The following is a 17,538-nucleotide window of genomic DNA, read 5'->3' as shown; positions in this document are numbered from 1 at the left end:
TGTTAAATATAAACAGTCAACTAAGTTGTTAGGACCTAATTACTTATTAAATAGAACATTTAGGTATTTCTTTTGGCCTAGGAGCATTGTGAAAAAAATACAGGATGTCAAAAGTGCTACAAAGCAGGAAAGTGTGGAAATCTCTACTTTAGTGATCATGTTTTGACATAATCACTCTTCAGTGAAATCTCACTAGAAATCTAGAACCTAAGGATGATGATAAAATCAGCAGTAGTAATAGTAGTAGCTAAGATATATTAATAATTAATTATGTGCCATGTTTTATGAGGTTTTCTCAGACATCATTTTATTATTTACATGCTTTATGCAATTTATTTCATTCTGTTTTCCTTACCCTAGAAATGTTAGTCCTGATTTTTCCCAGAGTCTTCTGCCCCTGGACCCATGGAAACATAATAGGAACCAGTTGATCTTCCTTGCAATAAATTCAATTGAAAACACTATAACTTTTTTTCTGACAATCATAAAACCAAGTTTTCTATTCCTTGCTACATTTTCAACAGTTTGCACATTAAAAAAAAAAACAAGCAAACAAAAAACTACCAATCTTTTCTAAAGTATGCAAATTTTCTCCAGTAAAAATCCATCAATCAAAATTAATTCAGCATTGCTCCATGCTAGGCACTGTGGAGGATACAAAAAGGTTTTAGTGCATGGTCTCTGCCCTCAAGGGACTTGTGGTAAGGTTTCCACATAAAACAACTAGAGGAAAATAAAGAACAGTATATACTAAAGGACCAAGTGGACACATGTAGGCTAGAAAAGCATACCGGGAGATTATACTGAGAGAGACCAAACTGTCACAGACCAGGCCCATCTGCAGTGGGCCTTTCTGTCTCACTTCTCTCTTGGCTGTAAACAACCTTCTCCTCCTTTTAAGCCCTCTCTTCTGAAAAGTCAGCACTTCCATCTGTTCTAGGACACCTACCCTTTTCCACTCAAAGGAAGATTTTGTTTCTATGGAAATCACCTCCATTTTAAACATCATCAGAGATGAGTTTCCTCTTGACCATGAGCTTGCTAACTTTGGTACATCCAACAAAAGGAGTGATCTCCTAACTGCACTGTGCCTTTTAGCTTTTATATTATTTCCTCTTTCCCTTCTCTAGGCTTTTTTTTTTTTTAATACGTATGTAGGCTACATCCATTGTCCCTATGCCTTCCGTGCCTTCAGTGTCGATTTTTTTTTTTTTTTTTTTAGAAAGGAGCACTCGAGTGGGGGTGGGGAGGGCCAGAGGGAGAGGGAGAGAGAGAATCCCAAGCAGGCTCCAGGCCCAGCGCAGAGCCATACACAGGGCTTGATCTCACAACCCTGAGATCATGACCTGAGCTGAAACCAAGAGTCAGACGCTTACCTGGCTGAGCCACCCAGGCGCCTGCCCGTTCACTATCAATTTTTTGCTTGAACCCTGCATTTCTCTTTGCCACTGTGTTACTAGTGTTATTTTTAAATTTATCCATTTAACCATTCAACACAATTTAGTGTCTGCTATTACATCACCACATGTTCTAGGTACTGGGGATAAACTGATGAACAAGAAAGACATGGTCACTTCTATCACAGACACTAGTGAGATCATAAGTAAGGAAACTATATTCACAATACACTGTGATAATTGCTATGGTGAATACAATGTCAAGGGGCCAAGGAAGTCATGGTGGTCAGGGAAGGCTTCCTGGAAGAGGTGGTATGTACATTGAGTATTGCTGGATGGAAAGATGTCAGATGGGCATAAAAGGAATCAGAGCTGTTTTATACAGAAGGAATCCAGGCTGTAAATTAGCAAGAGAATAATACATTCTAGGGATTAAAACTGGTTTAGTAATACTGGGTATTAAGTAGGAGGGAAGTAAGTTCAAGAGGAGTGGTAAGAGAATATACTCAAGAATTAGGCAAGGAGTTTGTCCTGAAGATAACGGGTGTCACGGAGTGACTATGTAGATAATGACATGATAAGATTTGTGTTTCCATTTGGCTGTGGTATGGCTGTGGTATGAAAAGTGAGGGCCAAGATTGGAAGCAGGGAGGTGAAGAGAAGACAGAAGAGGATGAGGACTTGAACTAGGGACACAGCAGTGAAGATGGGGAGACATCAATGAATTCAAGAGATAGGAATCTATAGGACATGGGAGTATTTGCATGTTGGTAGTGAGACAGAGGCAGGCATAAAAGATGGTGGCCCCATTCACTAACGTGGGAGACATAAGAGCAATGTGTTCTAATAGAATAAAAAATAAGTTAGGGACAAGGTGAAAATGAGTTATCTCTGGTCCATTCAAGTGATAAATTGGGCATAGAGGTCAAGAGAAAGGGACAGAGTTATAGATCTTGAATTCATCAACCTGGAGGAGATAATTGACAACTTCTGTTGGACAAGTATCTATGGTTTTGATTCCTCTGGCCACCTTCTTTACTTTGACACAGTTCATCACCTTCTTGACACTTTTTCTGTTTGGTTTCTCAACATTCTCCTTTCTATTTAGTATATCATGACTTCAATAAACATTAATTTTCTTTCCAGAGTTTCAAGGCTTCCACAATTGAGTTATAGACAGAAGGAGGAAGAGAAGAGGAAGAAGGGTCAGGGGAGAGGGGGAGGAAGGGGAGGCAGATGAGAAAAAGAAAAAGAAAGAAAAGTCCAGCTTGGATCTGCAGTATGTTGTATTGATCAATTCATTAATTCAAAACACTTATTTATTTATTTATTTATTTATTTATTTATTTATTTATTTATTTAGTTGTATGGTTTTATTAACACAAATATGATGTGCACAATAAGCCATCTATTCATTTTCTTCATTGCACAGCCTGGCATTGGGATTGGTGACTCTGATTGCCAGCTGGGCTGCTCTTTCCACAATAGCTTTGTGGTTCTTGGAGGAGACATTGTGAGCAATCTCTGCACAGTAAGATTTGTTGCACATCAACAGCACTTCAAGCTCCTTGACATTGTAGACTAGGAACTTCCGGAAGCCACTGGGCAACATGTGCTTTGTTTTCCTGTTGCTCCCGTAACCAATGTTGGGCATCAAGATCTGGCCCTTGAATCTTCTGTGCACCCTATTGTCAGTGCCTCTGGGTTTCCACCAGTTGCGCTTAATTTTGACATAGCGTTCTGACTGGTACCAGATGAACTTCTTGGTCCTCTTTTTAACGATCTTGGGCTTCACCAGAGGTCTGAGGGCAGCCACGATGCCCAGTAACAGATGGCTGCCACCTCCGCAGGCAGCGCCGAGGAAGAGCCAAAACACATATTTATCATTGCGCATCTCCTGTCAAGTGCCAGGCACATACTCAGTTGGATGTTGGAGAGACAGTAGTGGCTTCTGATGCTGGTCAGCTGGCTGAGAAGATAGATCTTATGTAATTAACCAAATAAACGTATTCCCATGCCCTATAAAAAGTGCTATAAAGTAAACAACATCTATAAAATCTTGCTACTCAAAGAGTAGTCCATGGACCAGAAGTAGCAGCATCACCTGGGAGCTTGTTAGCAATGCAGAATCTCAGTATCCACCCAAGAACTACTGAGATAGAATTTTAACAAGATCCCTGGGGGATCTGCATGCACATTAAATTCGAGAAGCACTGCTCTGGAGTGCACAGGCTGGGAGAGAAAACAACAGGTGGGACCTAAACTCATCGTGGGGTCAGGGAAGGGCTCCCTGAAGAAAAGGCCACTGATTAGGCTAGAGAGGTAGGCTGGGGCTGGATAACATGGGACCTTGTAAACCACGCTGAGAACTTTTATCTTGTTCCCCAGCCCAGGCTGCCATAACAAAATGCCCTGTGGACAAATGGCTTTACCAACAGAAATGTACTTTCTCAGGGTTCTGGAGGCTGGAAGTCTGAAACCAGGGGACAGTATGGTCAGGTTTTGGTAATGGCCTGCTCCAGGCTTGGAGATGACTGCCTTCTTGCTCTGTCCTCGCTTGGGTGAGAGAGAGAGAAAAGATCTCTCTCCTTGATATCTTTTCTTAGAAGGGCACTAATTCCATCATGAGGGCTCCACCCTCATAACCTGATTATCTCCCAAAGACCTCATCTCCAAATACCACTCCACTGGGGCTTAGGGCTTCAACATAGGAATTTGGAGGAGACACACCTTAGTCCATAGCAAAGATTTTGGGCAGAGGACTGTAGGTAGAATAATCAGAATTCTACTTTTGAATTCTTATGTTTACTGATATGTAGAGAAGGGACTGAAGGGGTCAAGAAAATATGCAGGAGGCCAGCTAAAAGTCTGTTTCATAGTCATAGTGAAAGATATGGATAGCTTGGACCAAACCGCATTGGTGGAGACAGGGCGAAGTGAAACATTTCTAAACATTTAGGTGCCGAACCTGACAAGCTTTGATAATGGATTTCATACGGTGTTTGGGGAGAGAGGATCAAGAATGACCACCAGGTTTTTGCTTGTGCAAATTGGATGGATAGGATACCAATTCTTGAGATAGGAATCATGAAATCAGCAAGTTTACTCATGCCATGCTGCTAGATATGACAGAAATGTAGAAATAAATATGAGTGGCACATTGATCACGTGCCAGCCGCTGTATAGATGTTTTAAGTACATTATCTTAATATACCGTGCAAACCTTGCCTTCTGGGGTGGGGAGATCAGCTCATCATTAGGGGGTTAATGGGCTGGTAAAATGAACAGTGCCAGCATGCTTTCAGAGGAGAAGAACATCAGAGAAGACGATGTGAACAGAGAAGCCATAACAGAGGAAAGAGGATGCAAGTTGAGGTCTAAAGGTTGGATGAGATTTTGTTAAGTGAAGCTCTTGGGAGTCAGGTCTAGGGATGGACTGCGGGAGCCAGGTCTCGGAGAAATAAGCGTGACTCCAACAAAAAGTTCACTTGGGAAAACAGGGTAGAAAAAGTTGAGTGGAAAGAGAGAGGCCAGATTATGGAAAATCCTTCAAAGTCTGTAATTTGGATTTTAAAAGAGAAGACTTTGAATATGAAAGGAACGTGACTTTACATGACGGGAGAACCCGTCTGGCAACGGGAATCTCGAACATGGGAAGGCTTGTGTCCCAGAAGCCAACTTACAAGCATTTGTACTATCCAGGTAGCAGGTCAGAGTTCTGAACTAGCCCGGAGGGAAAAAAATCAATGAGATCTAGTTTCATTGGATGAAGGTAGGAGAATGAGTCAAAGATGACTAAAATTTCAGGAATGAAATGAAGGTCATGGTAGTCTCATTGTCTGAATCAGGGAGATGGGGAAGAGGAGATTCGTAGACCTGTGATTATCCATTTGCAGGCAGTATGATATTAAGTATATCAATAGCTAAAAATAATTGTCTACCTGTTGGACCACAGAGATTATTTAAATTTTCAGTAAAAATTATAGTAGGCAAAAGCCTAAAAGTTATATGTGATGGATTTACATCAGGATGAAAACTGTTGTAATCCTCATTAGAAGTATAAAATCCAAGGGGGGATAACGCATGATAGTCTATTGAAGACATAGCCTACACATCATATGAAACCTTGTGTTTCAAACTGCAGTTAGCAAAATCAAAGGAAACCACTACCTTCCACCTCAACTGTGACATCCACTGAGTAGTTGCTCGTAAACAACAGTGCATTGGTTCAACCTTTCAGATGAATGGGGCTTTGTTCCTGCTTTGGTTTAGTCATGGAGGCATGACACTTCATTTTTTAAATTCAAAATGTTGTGTTTCAGTGGAAGGAAAATGTATGCTTTTTGTGTTCTCCAAATGCCATATGGGTTGTTTTGTTTTGTTTTGTTTTGTTTTGAGAGCATGCAGGAGTACTGTTGACTGGGGGAAAAAATAAGTGACCCATCCAACCTTTCTGTTTCTTTTTTCCTGCTTTTTCTCGGGGAAATTCAGCACCTCTAGACAACCTTTGGGGAGTGGCACCCAATGGTGCCCCTTGGGTCGCGTGCCGTATGCATTCCCCTGTGACTATCTTCCTGTAATCACTGCTTCATTAATGACAATATGGACCAATGCACAGTATTTATCAAATGGTACCTGAGGTCCCTTAGGATTAGGCGAAAGCACACCTAATCCTCTCTGGGGTGCCTGCCAACAGGACAAAAGGGTAATGTGTAGCTATCAGTTGTATTGTTCAGAATCCCCTAACTGAAGACCCCAGTGGTTGGAAAAACTTAGATGAAAGCTCTAGGAGCTACAGGAACTAAGCACTGCAGTCACAGCTGTTCTTCAGGGAAACTGTGTGCGAAGGGGTTAAGCATGTTTTGATTTTGAATATGCACTCGGGCTAACACCGTCTCCCCCGCTAAGAGAAATCATCTGTAAAATGCTCTGCAAGGTATCCCCGCCCGTGGTCGACGTGCGGTTCCTTCCCACCCACCCCCACCCCCACCCCCACCCCCACCCCCACCCCCACCCCACCCCCCGAAAAACAAATCCATGCTTTGTCAGCCGGGAGCATGACTTCAGTTTCCTGTACGACCTGGATCCCTTTGGAATCTGCGGAGTTGGTATTTCCGCAAGTATTTGCAGTGCAGCCCAAGCTTGAGGCTGGCTGTCTTCAAGGGTGTTTTCTCCAGCTACCCCTCTCTCGGCTCTGCCAATTATGTGCCACTTTGTCTTGGTGCTCTGATTGCTTTCTTCTGAGAGGGAAATTCCTCTTTCATCAGTATGGATGCACTGTTTTCACACACGGCCGGCGCTGTGTTGCTGTGTCCGTCACCCTATGAGGGCCGGGCTCAGACGAGCAGGGCTGACGAGCTGGCCGGCGATTGGCCGCCCGCCCCGCCGCGGGGCGGGGTTTGTCGGGAGGAAGGGCTGCAGCTTTACAGCAACAGAGTTTAGACTGTCTTTGCTTCATCATCTGAAGGCAAAATTTTCCAGCTACGGCAGACGGCTCTCAGAGTACAATACGCAGGGAATGAGGACTATTTACATGGAAATTTCTTCCTCATGATGCCGCGGAGAAGCCTCCTCGGCCGCCCGATTCTGCCAGATGTTCCCGGGGTTACTGTAAACGGGAAGAAGAGGCAGAGCTAAACAAGGTAAGAGAATCATCCCCCCCCTTCCCCCCCCCCTTTTTTTTTTTGAATGTTTAAAGAGTTTGCTGCAGTATGCTGCATTCCATGTGTGTTCCTTCGGGAAGCCAGGGAAACCGGATTCCACTAATTCAAATGTAATACTTGCAGGGGACCCTGGAGTTTTACGTAACATTCTGATTTGAGGGAAAGACATGGCAAAGCTTGAATCGATGCCGCCTGTCTGGGGTGAGGCATAAAACGAGTTTTTATTCCAAGAACAGATCTATTTATTTCTTCAACAGAAACCATTTGAATTCTTGGGAGCGTTCTTATTTTCTCGGTGGAGAGCGTTCTCACACTGCCATCGTTAACTCCCGAATAAATAAAGTTTACGTTGATCCTATTATTTGAAAAACGGGCTTGTAATTAAGAAGAAAAAGAAAACTTCGCAGTGAATCATCATCGGTGGAACGTTTAGCTAAAAAAAAGAATATATATATATATATACACATATACATATATGTGTATATATATATATACATGTCTGTTTGTTAGAAATTAGGGACCTGCCTCGTTCTGTAATGCCAGGGCGTTGAGTTTCAAAAGCACATTTTTAACAAGCTAGCAAGAGGTAGCTTTCTGACAAGTTTTCGATACTGTAGTTCAATGTTTACATTTCTTTTTCTGGCATGTCTGAGCCTTTGTTTCCAGCTTAAAAGTGGAACCATTATATTCAAAAGTAAAGCTGGGTTAATAATGCTTACTGCAATTATCTGATCTTTATGCATTTTTAATGAGAACACACAGCCAGCAGAATAATTTAATGAGGGCAGGCTAGCTTTTAAAGCTGTGTCTCACTATGCCGAACCATATCAACTTTCTTGCCGAGAAGCAGCAGGGAGAAATGATGGAGATTTATTTTTAACACACTTGGCCCAAGAGAAGGAAATGATATATTTGTTAAAGAATTCTTTCTGCCCTTTTCCGTTTTAAATTTCTGCCAGGCATGAGGAAACTGTGCTTTTTTGTTAGGCCTCGGAAGCATGTGTTTACAATAAATGTGTAACATTTTTAGAATAGTTAGCAAGCACTGAAGCGAAGGAAAAAAATCTGACTTGCCTAACCACTACCACCGTGAATGTTCTTCAAGAAACATCGCTGTCCTTTTAAAAGACAAAGGTTAAGTGGAAAGATATTTGTTAATTTGTTAATACGTGAATTTGGGGGCTAATAAAGTAAAAAAGAGAGAGAGAGAGAGAGAGAGGAGGGCATGCTTCTAATCTTTCAATAAGATGAAGTTTCTCCAGCTACCCTGCCTGTTTTGTGAGGGGCTGTTCAAATATTCATTTAAAGAAGGGCAGTGCCACGTAGATTCTTCTAGACCCACTGTTTTTACTTTCAAGGAGAAGTGCAGGACACTAGCCCAGAACTTCTGACGTCATCCCCCAACTATTTCTGCTGTGTGTTCTTTTATTCAGGCTCATGGAGAGGAATATTGCTTTATGTCCTGGCCAGGAACATTCTGACTCTCTCTTGGCAGGTCTTGAGTTATGTCTTCACAGCGTAGCCCGGCCTTTCTAAACCCCCAACCAGTCTCCAGCATAACTAGGGCATCTTCTTCTACCTGCCTCTCCTCGGGCGGGTCTGAGCAGGTTCTCTGCAGGGTTCTGGCTGCGCAGGCAAAAAACGGCAGGGAGCGGAGCATGGCTTTGCTTCTGGCCCAACTTCCCCTTGGCACAGCCCAGTACTGCCACCTGGGTGGACAGTGCCTGTGGCCTCATTCCCAGTTCCCCTAGAGCCACTATTGAGGACCACGGTTATGCCACCAACTCCGTGGCCGGTTGTGATGGTGGGAACAGCTGCTTTTATAGAAAGAGCACGATGTCCTAGGGCAGATGGGCTGAAGGGAGGGAAGGCCAATCCTGCGGGTTGTTAATCCATGTCACAGGTGGTAACCTTGGTCACAGAGCTCAGGGGAAGGTTAGTTTCTTAACACAGAGCCTTTTAAGAGAGAATTTCCATCAGAACAGACGGGAGTTTTCGGGAGTTCCTGGTTCTAGTTGACATTCCCTTTCATGCTGCCTGTGTAGCCTTAATAAGCAAGCACCCACCTCAGTTTCTCTTTCTCTTAATAGAACTGAGTAATACTTGCTACACTTTCTCTCATAATTCTAGCATTTTGAGAGGCCTTGACCTTGTACCAAAAAAAAAAAAAAAGTCATTTGTCTCTTGCTACAATGAGCTATTTAAAGTACAAAGGATAAAACCTCTGTATTAATGAAACTGTTGGCAAATGCCGTAGGGTATTAAGATAGTCATATTTCCAGAACCCTTCACTCTACTTCATGCTCATGTCCATTTTCTAGGGATATTTATCCTTAGACCAACAAACAACATTTCCAAGGAAATCAGAGCGTCGGTGTTTGCATTTTCTCCATCGATCTGGTCTAATATACTAGAAACTGTGCCAACCAGACTATTTCAGACGTAGACCTTGTAGTGCCCAAAGCATTTCGTGCTCTTTTTGCCTTGACTTTGCATTAAATTTGTGAAAGTGGAATGAATAAGACAGAAATTAAGAGGAAAGGAGGAAAATATGCTTGCAAAATATACTGGTTTGTAGCTTTACTGGTTAACAGCCTGCCTCCTCTCTGCTAGTTGTTTTAATTTGCTGTTGCTATGGTGAAAACAAATCAATATCACATGGCTACCAGCCAGTCCCGCGCTCAGGGAGTGCCATCGAAATTCAAGATCAGGTACTCAAGATTCCGAGCAATAATTGGGAGAAGAGCATTTAGATTCGAGTTGAAGAGAATTCCTGACGGTAGATGGACTAGGCTCAATCTCACACGCATTTTCTCTCCCTTCCGTCCTGCACTTTCTTACCGATAACAAGAGAAGATGGAGAGAAAGGCATAGTGATTTGTTTACATTTTCCGAAATGACAAAACATATCATCAACATAGAAGTAGGTTGGTAACATTGCAAGGGGATTCTGATTAATGAAAGGGGCATGTGGGGCCTGTTGGTTGTTGAAGACATAGTTTGGGGGCCTTTAATGTCCAGGTACAGCTGCACCTGAGAGCTGACAGGGTCAGAAACATTTTCGGCTGTCGTGTTAGGCAGAGAAATCTGGCAGCTCTAGGGAGCAGGTGGGCAGTGGAGGTGAGGGGCATGGCAGAAGGGCGGGGAGTGTAAACCATCAACGCCAGCCAGGAGCAAAGTCAAGGGGAAGCCATAGGTCCAGGGTCTGGGCCAGGTGAGCACGGAACCCCAGGGGCCAAGCAGAACAGGGTAAAGGGCACTTAGCTCTTTTCACGAAGTCCTAGCAAGGAAAGAGAGGAAGGGGCTGCGAAGAGAAGCGAGGGGGTCATTCACACAGGCATACTTTCTGGAATGGTCAGCTGAATCGGATGGGCAGAGATGTGCCTGGCTGTGGGGAGCCGGGAACTTGATATTTCACGCTTCGGTTTCTCTCGGAAGAACGAGGCAGAAAGACTTAGCTGGGCTTTGTAAATTAGTTACAATACTGTGTTTCTCTCTCTCTCTTTTTTAATTTTACTCAGCTCTGTTGTTTCTTATGTTTTGTTTTTTAATGTGTACAAACTGTGAGTTGCAGCCGTGGTAATATTCATAGTAAGGAGTCCGAGGGGCGTCATGGTTAGGTCTGCATCAGGCCTGTGTCTCCAACACCTCTGCATTGTTTAGCTGGGGCAAGTCCCCCCTCTGTTGCTGAGAGTGAAAACAGGTGTGAAAGGTAGAGCCCTAGGGTTTCTTTTGTGAACCTGAGCCCCAGGCCCGTGGACAGAGTTTCAGCTGGCTTCCTCCCCTCGACATGGCAGAAATGTTTGGTAATAAAAGCGGACCCACCGACTTACCTTAGTGCTCTGACAAAGAATGCATTGTCTAGGAGATGCGAGGTCAGTATATTCCATCAATCAGTCAACAAGTGTTTATTAAACACCTCTTGGGTTCTCTGGCTTTTGCTCTTTGGTTAGAATGAGTCAATTCCCTAATACCTGACTTAGTGTACGTGCAAAATAAAAGGCAGGAAGAAATGATGCAAAATTGTAAGTTTTAAAGACTTTAATAATAAATTTACTGGCTAATGTTAATTTCACATTAACTACCAGGCATTTATTGTAGGTTTCAGACAGTTCTTAGTGTTGGGGGGGGGGAATAAAGGAAGGAATTTTGAGTTTTAAATGTCTGCATATACTTTCTTCACCTCTATTCCATTTCTTGGCATAAACGCTGTTTAAATAACATGCAGAGATGTAAGAGGAACAGCAGACATAGGAGAATGCTCTGAAAAATCCCAAATATGAGGCTGCTGAGAGCAATCACACAGTCTCCACCGGCCGAGATTCAGTGCCGAAGTGACTGGGGGAACATGGATGTGTCATCTAAAAAGCCTCCAAAAGTCACCAAAAGGAAATCCTAGACCCTCTCCCACAATCCCAAGCCTCAGGGTACTTGGGGAGCCCCTGATGCAATTATCTGGCCATTCCCAATTCCAGCAAGGAAACCTGATTCCAGACCCTGGAGGATTAAACTACCCCCGCCCCTGCCACCTTTTTTCCCCTTAAAAACAGTTACTTTAAAAATATATATATTTCCCCTTTTAAACACAGTTTTTGCTTTGTTTTGTTTTGTTTTGTTTTGTTTTTTTACCCTAACATCTCTGTGTATTTTCTGGGTGTAGACAAGCTGCAAGGTTAGGAACCCAGTTTGGGGGAGAGCTGAGAGGGCAGACCGAGGACGTAAACGAGCCTCAAGAAGTCTTTTTAGTTATGAGTCTTGGCAGGCAGATGGGCAGTGCTAAGGTTTATGAGCATCAGTGCAAGCTGACTGCTCTAAGAGCTTTGGGGGTGGTGAGCCCCCCTCAGAGGACAGAGGGAGGAGGCAGGAAACACCCAGCCAGGCAGGTCCTGGGCCTTAAGCATTTGCAATCCACAATCGCCAGGGAACAAGATACTTACAAACAAGATAAGAATAGGTCAGCACACAAATGTCTTCAGAAGGATAATTAACATATGTATAGTTTCTTACACTTTACAAAGGGCTTTCACAGACATTATCTCAATTAACAGTTCAAAAAGAGGGTTTAAAAACCAGGAGCCTAAAATTAGAGCACTAGGTAAAACTCCTGGAAGAGATGAGTTATAACCTGGATTTAAAAAAAGTATTTGTTTTTATTTTGTCTGTGGTTAGTTGACATGAATTTTGAAGAGCAGGAAAAACTTCTCAGTGTCCCTGGTACGTGTATGCATGTCACTCTCTCCTGTCCCCACAACTTTCTTGGACAACCCCTTATAACTAGTACTGGAGGCAGCCTAGTTGCCAAGGCAGAGCAAGAAGAGAGGTTGATTGGCTTTGCTTTCTCAGCTCTGACTGCTCCGAAGGCAACAGGGGACAGAACCTCTAGTGGCTTCATGCCCCGACCCAGCCACACAGCAGCAAGGTGAGTTTGGCTATGGATGGCAGGCAGGTGCTTCTAGAACATAAAATTCATTAATGGTTGCAAATGGCTTGCAGACCTGGGGAAAACCAAAGTCAAGAATGAAACCAAAATTCAAAGTATTCCATTTGCCCATGAGACCTCCCATGCCTGTAGGAGGTCAGTTATTTTTAGAAATCACAGATATACCTGATATCATTTACATTATGATGCAAAAATGCTGGGTGTGATAATAATAGCAACATCTTACATGTATAAACCATTTCAGTTTTTATCATCTCTTTAATGGTCACAAAATCCCCTTTTTGTTCCCATTTTATGAGTTAAACAGAAACTGAACTTGTGTGAGATGAAGCAATGTTTTCTGTAGCCAAAAAACAGAAGAGTTAGTCCTCAAAACTATGGGAATCTGTACACATGATATTCAGCGAGATAAAGCAGTCTTTAAATGAAATCACCCTGCAGTCTGACAAGGAGTTTTCTTGTAATGGATGTTGCATAGTGCATAGAGCCCAACCCAAGCAATTTTGGAAAGACAGTAATGTTTTTAATTAAGATATTGAATTGCTTTAAAAATCTATAAATTTCTGGCATCCTGGATGCAAGCTTCAATTAATCAACTAAGAAGTATTGGTGAAGCATCTATCAGTGATTTACTATTTGTAATTTTAAATGCTCTGGTAGTTTGGGAAGGTAGAACTCTGTTTGGGCTGGAGTAGTAGATAACTTTATTAGAGGAAGAGATGCTTCCTGTATCTCTGGACGGATGTATTTTGTCCAGATCAGTGGTTCTGAAGTGGAATGTCTATACCCCAAGCCTAGGTAGGGCAAGATTATTCACTAGGTGAGGAGTAGCTGAACTTGCATCTTATCCATTATTTAGCTCATCCTTTTAAAATGTCAATTTTCATATGTTTGATAATGTATGTGACATATTAATATTGTTATGCAAGTATAACATTTATAAGTAAGTAACAACCTTATGATAGTTGTTCCTGCTCCAAAGTATTTTTCTGATGGGGGGATATGTTCAAAAAAGTTTGGAGAGGACAGTAATCAAAATCAGAGAAGGGAAGGTCATCTCCAGAGGGAGGAACAGCATGACGTGATGTAGGGGCCAGTGTGGAAACTTGTCTTTGGAGAACAGGGATGACATGTTGGGGAGCAGTGGTCAATAGGATTAGTGGGGAAGTCAGTATACGGAAGACCCGAAGAGCTATGAGGAGGAGTTTGATTTTGTTACCTATAACATCACATCTAATGCTTTAGAAGTGTTCAATTAGGACTTGTAAGATAGAGTTAGAGGTTTGAAAATTTGTAACAAGTGATGCCACTGGCAAAAAAAAAAAAAAAAAAAAGGCAGTGCTCTAGGTATGATGTAGGAAAGAGTTGGATTAGACCAGCAGTGTGAGGATAGAGGAGAAAGGGCAAATCCAAAAGGTGTCTTGAAGGGAAAGTAAGAGAAGCTAGTGAGAGCTTAGAAGAGCCAAAATGACACTGGGGTTTCTATCAGGAGAAATATCAGTGGAACCCTAACAGAAAATCGAGATGGATGGGAAAAGGGACCAAACAATAGGAATGAGGTGGAGGAAAGGAAGGAGATGATGAATTTTGAATTCTGGTCATGGTGCTTTAGCTAATGACGGGTCATCCAAGTGGGCTCTCCCACAGACATTTGACAGTGTGGGAATGGAGAACAGCTTAGATGCGAGGTTTCAGATGTAAATTGAGACAAACCTATGTTGAAATCATAATTGAGGCCATGGATGCTTGTAACCTTCAGGAGACAGGCAGATGACCAAGGATGAGCCATGGGGGAGGACTGGCAGAGGCCTAGAAGAGAGTAAGAATTAGCAAAGGATCAAGAAAATAAATACCCACAAGGGAGCAAAATTGCCAGCCAAAAAAAAAAAAAAATAGTACTAAGACTCTTAAGCACCATACCACAGTCTCCTTGGTTCCATGGATGACAGAGCAGCCTCCCACACTGTATTATCCTACTGCACATAGTTTACCCTCTCTGGCCCTTTGAAGGCAAATATTGGTTCACTGTAACGGTGAGAGTCACAGAATATTGGATGGAGGGGGAGCCTGGGTGGCTCAGTGAGTTAAGCGTCCAACTCTTGGTTTCAGCTCAGGTCATGATCTCAGAGTCATGGGATGAAGCTCTGCGTTGGGCTCTGCACTCAGTGTGGAGTCTGCTTGTTCCTTTCCCTCTGTTCCTCCTCCTCCTCTCCTCTCTCTCTCTCAAATAAATAAATAAAATCTTTTTAAAAAAGAATACTGAATTGATAAGGAGATCCTCATAGCTGTGTTTTTCATATATACAGTTGACTTTTTAAAAAGTAGGTTTTCAGTAATAACCACAAGAAAACACTTAAAGCCAGCAGTTATCAACTCCAACATCTGTATCTTGAAATACACATTTTGGGGTGGTGGTATTGGTTAGGATCGGAATTCCGGAGAGATTGGAGATTTCCCTGGACACTGGTCATCCTATTCTCACAGACCCAGAGGTCCATTTATTCTTGAATCTAGCAGGTCTCTGCTGAACCCAGCCATAAGGACTGCTCAAGAAAATGAAAAAGCATTCAAAGTAGGCAAATGGTGGTTGTCCTCATACCAGATACCTAGAGCGTGTACACTGCAGAATGCCTCTCAAATTTCCGTGTGCATGGGCGCCTGGGTGGCTCAGTTGGTTAAGCGACTGCCTTCGGCTCAGGTCATGATCCTGGAGTCCCGGGATTGAGTCCCGCATTGGGCTCCCTGCTTGGCGGGGAGTCTGCTTCTCCCTCTGACCCTCCTCCCTCTCATGCTCTCTGTCTCTCATTCTGTCTCTCTCTCAAATAAATAAATAAAATCTTTAAAAAAAAAATTTCCGTGTGCAGAGGGCATCACCTGGGGATCTTATTAAAAATGTACATTCTGTTTGGGTAGATTTGGAATGGGGCCTGAGATCGTGCATTTCTAACAAGCTCCCAGATGATGCTAGCGTCAGTGTAGATGGTGGCAAGCCATTGGGTCTGGCATGATTTTAAAGGAGGGCTCCACAGGGCTGGGGGCCAGGACCTGCCTCCTCAACACAGTAAGCCTTTCCAGGATGCTCAGGCTCTGAGTAGGGTGAGCCTTATCTCTGACCTATCCCTTGAGCCTTGCCCCAAAGCTTCTGTGGTCAAGGGCGAAAGGCAGGGACCTGCACGGTTTCCAGCAGGTTCTGTGGCTGTGGGCTGCAGGTCTGTGGATGTCTCCCTGTGCTCGTGACGGCTGTCTTCTCTGTGGACAGGGACTCTTAGCAATTCCCCAAGAGATTTCCTCGCCAGTCTCCAGGGAAGGCTAGTGAGTTTGTTTACCCGTCTCTGTTCCAGAGGTACTTTTCTCCTATGAAATCTGTGTTCGAAATCAGCCTTAGACTCTGTTTCCTCTGGACAGTGGTCGGAAGGGGGACCTGGGCGTCTGACATAGCTACTCCAGTCCTCATGCCCTCGGTGGATTAGCTCAGGGAACTCTGACAAACTCATCATCACCCTTAATGGTGCAGATAATGCCATTCTCTCGTCATGCTCTCCAAAGAATACGAAGAGTAGAGAGGAAGGGTTGTTATATGCAGTTAAAGTTTCAAATGCTAGTTTTAACATTTTGCAATAGCAATGAAGACAATTTTAGAAATGCTACTGTCTAATGTGGTGGCTTAAGTGAAATGGCCAGGCCTGACTGTGGACAGTTTTATATGTTGCTACAAGTCTTACACCTGGTTTTGTGTCCATCTGTCTCCCCTTGCTTGAGTGCTTCGTTTTCCGGTCTGTCCCACATGTGGCCCCACTTTCCTGGCCCAGGAGTGGAGCTAAACTGATTTAGAGGAAGTCTTCCCTGCCCAGATGCCCACTTACTTCACACACAGATGGCCAGTGTTTTTATGCATTTTTAATTTACCAGTAACCTTTTAAGAATGAAAGGAAACACGTGTCTATTCAGTTTATTGAGTGCCTACTGTATGCCAAGCCCTCTGCTGAGAGCTTCATGTACATGGACTCAGTTAAGCCTCTTTATGAAGAACAGAAAGTCCAGGGAGGCTGAGTTACTCGCCGGGGTCAGCAAAACCCGTCGGTGGTCTCCAAACACCCAGGCCTTTTCCCAAGGTGCTTCCTTGGGGCTTTGCTTTAGAGAAACTTCTCGTACATCTGCACATACTGCTGGCCCAACTCCCTCAACACTGAGGCAGAACACAAACAAGCAATTGCTGGTGTAACCATGCAGACTTGAGCTCAGTTTTAGCCAGGAGCTCCTCCTCACAAAGGGCCTGGATCCATCACCAGGGATGGCTAGAGCTTTCTCTCCGTTATTCATTGTCATTAGTTGGCCTTTTCTTGAATCTCGTGTGTGTGTGTGTGTGTGTGTGTGTAAGAAGCTTAAAGACCTAAAGATGTCAACTTATAGATACCTTAAATAGACACCATATGTAAGAGCCCATTATCGGCTGTGAGGCCTGTGAGGAGGCGAGATGTGTTGTGCTGTGGCCGAGGCTCGAGGCCCGGGGTGGCCGTCTCCTGCCCCCGCTCAGCCTGCTCCTGAGCTAGCCCACCGTCTCCTCTCTCTTGCTCCGCTCTCTGCCAAGGTTGTCCCTGGCATCCGTTCTACAGGGCACACATAGATGCCCGCTGTTTCTGGGGTTCCCTTCACACCTGGCTCTGAGCTGGTAGAAAGGTCTATTTATTTGCCCCCTTAGGAAGCCCATCATTCTAGCCCTAAAGTATCAGCTTCCTGGCAGCCACCACAAAGACCATCCCCTCAGGAAACAAAACAAACCCTATCTCTAGTTTCCCTGTTTCTTTTCTTTAAAGTTCCCTGGTGCAACTAGGCTGCAATTAAGAGTCAGGATCAAAGGGACTAGCTGCCTCTGGGGCTGCAGGGACCCACGGAGAGCTTCGGTCTCCTTAACTCCTTACTCCCCGTGACCTGCTGCTCACCTGCTCCTTGGTTCTCTGGTGCTCAGGGGGTGGGAGGGCGGGGGCTTGGGGAGACGCGTCGGGGCCTGCGGAGGGGCCCCTCACACACTCGAGGGTCT

General features: G+C 43.8%; 2 protein-coding genes across 7 annotated transcripts in view; one reads left to right on the top strand and one right to left on the bottom strand.

Annotated features, from left to right (window-relative positions):
• Positions 1-2,765: 2,765 nt before the first annotated feature.
• LOC123839848 (large ribosomal subunit protein eL32-like) lies at positions 2,766-6,739 on the bottom strand. Its single transcript, XM_045869622.3, has 2 exons — positions 6,478-6,739; positions 2,766-3,366 (listed from the first exon to the last, which is right to left on the bottom strand). The coding sequence occupies exon 2, from the start codon at positions 3,289-3,291 to the stop codon at positions 2,806-2,808; it is 486 nt and encodes a 161-aa protein (XP_045725578.1). The 5' UTR covers positions 3,292-3,366; positions 6,478-6,739; the 3' UTR covers positions 2,766-2,805.
• A 34-nt stretch (positions 6,740-6,773) lies between these two features.
• Positions 6,774-17,538, top strand: part of MBNL2 (muscleblind like splicing regulator 2) — a 156,058-nt gene continuing 145,293 nt past the window's right edge. For all 6 annotated transcript variants that reach the window (XM_064585943.1, XM_045869619.3, XM_045869620.3 and 3 more), the window contains exon 1: positions 6,774-7,039. The gene's annotated coding sequence lies outside the window, so the exon portion shown is untranslated. The remainder of the gene's footprint in view (positions 7,040-17,538) is intronic.

Source organism: Mirounga angustirostris, unplaced genomic scaffold (assembly GCF_029215605.1).
Source record: "Mirounga angustirostris isolate CCGP_5_RB_7025 unplaced genomic scaffold, mMirAng1.0.hap1 SCAF_3, whole genome shotgun sequence".
NCBI lineage: Eukaryota > Metazoa > Chordata > Mammalia > Carnivora > Phocidae > Mirounga > Mirounga angustirostris.
The sequence above is the reverse complement of the archived record's forward strand: the minus strand, read 5'-3'. Positions and strand labels throughout refer to the sequence as shown.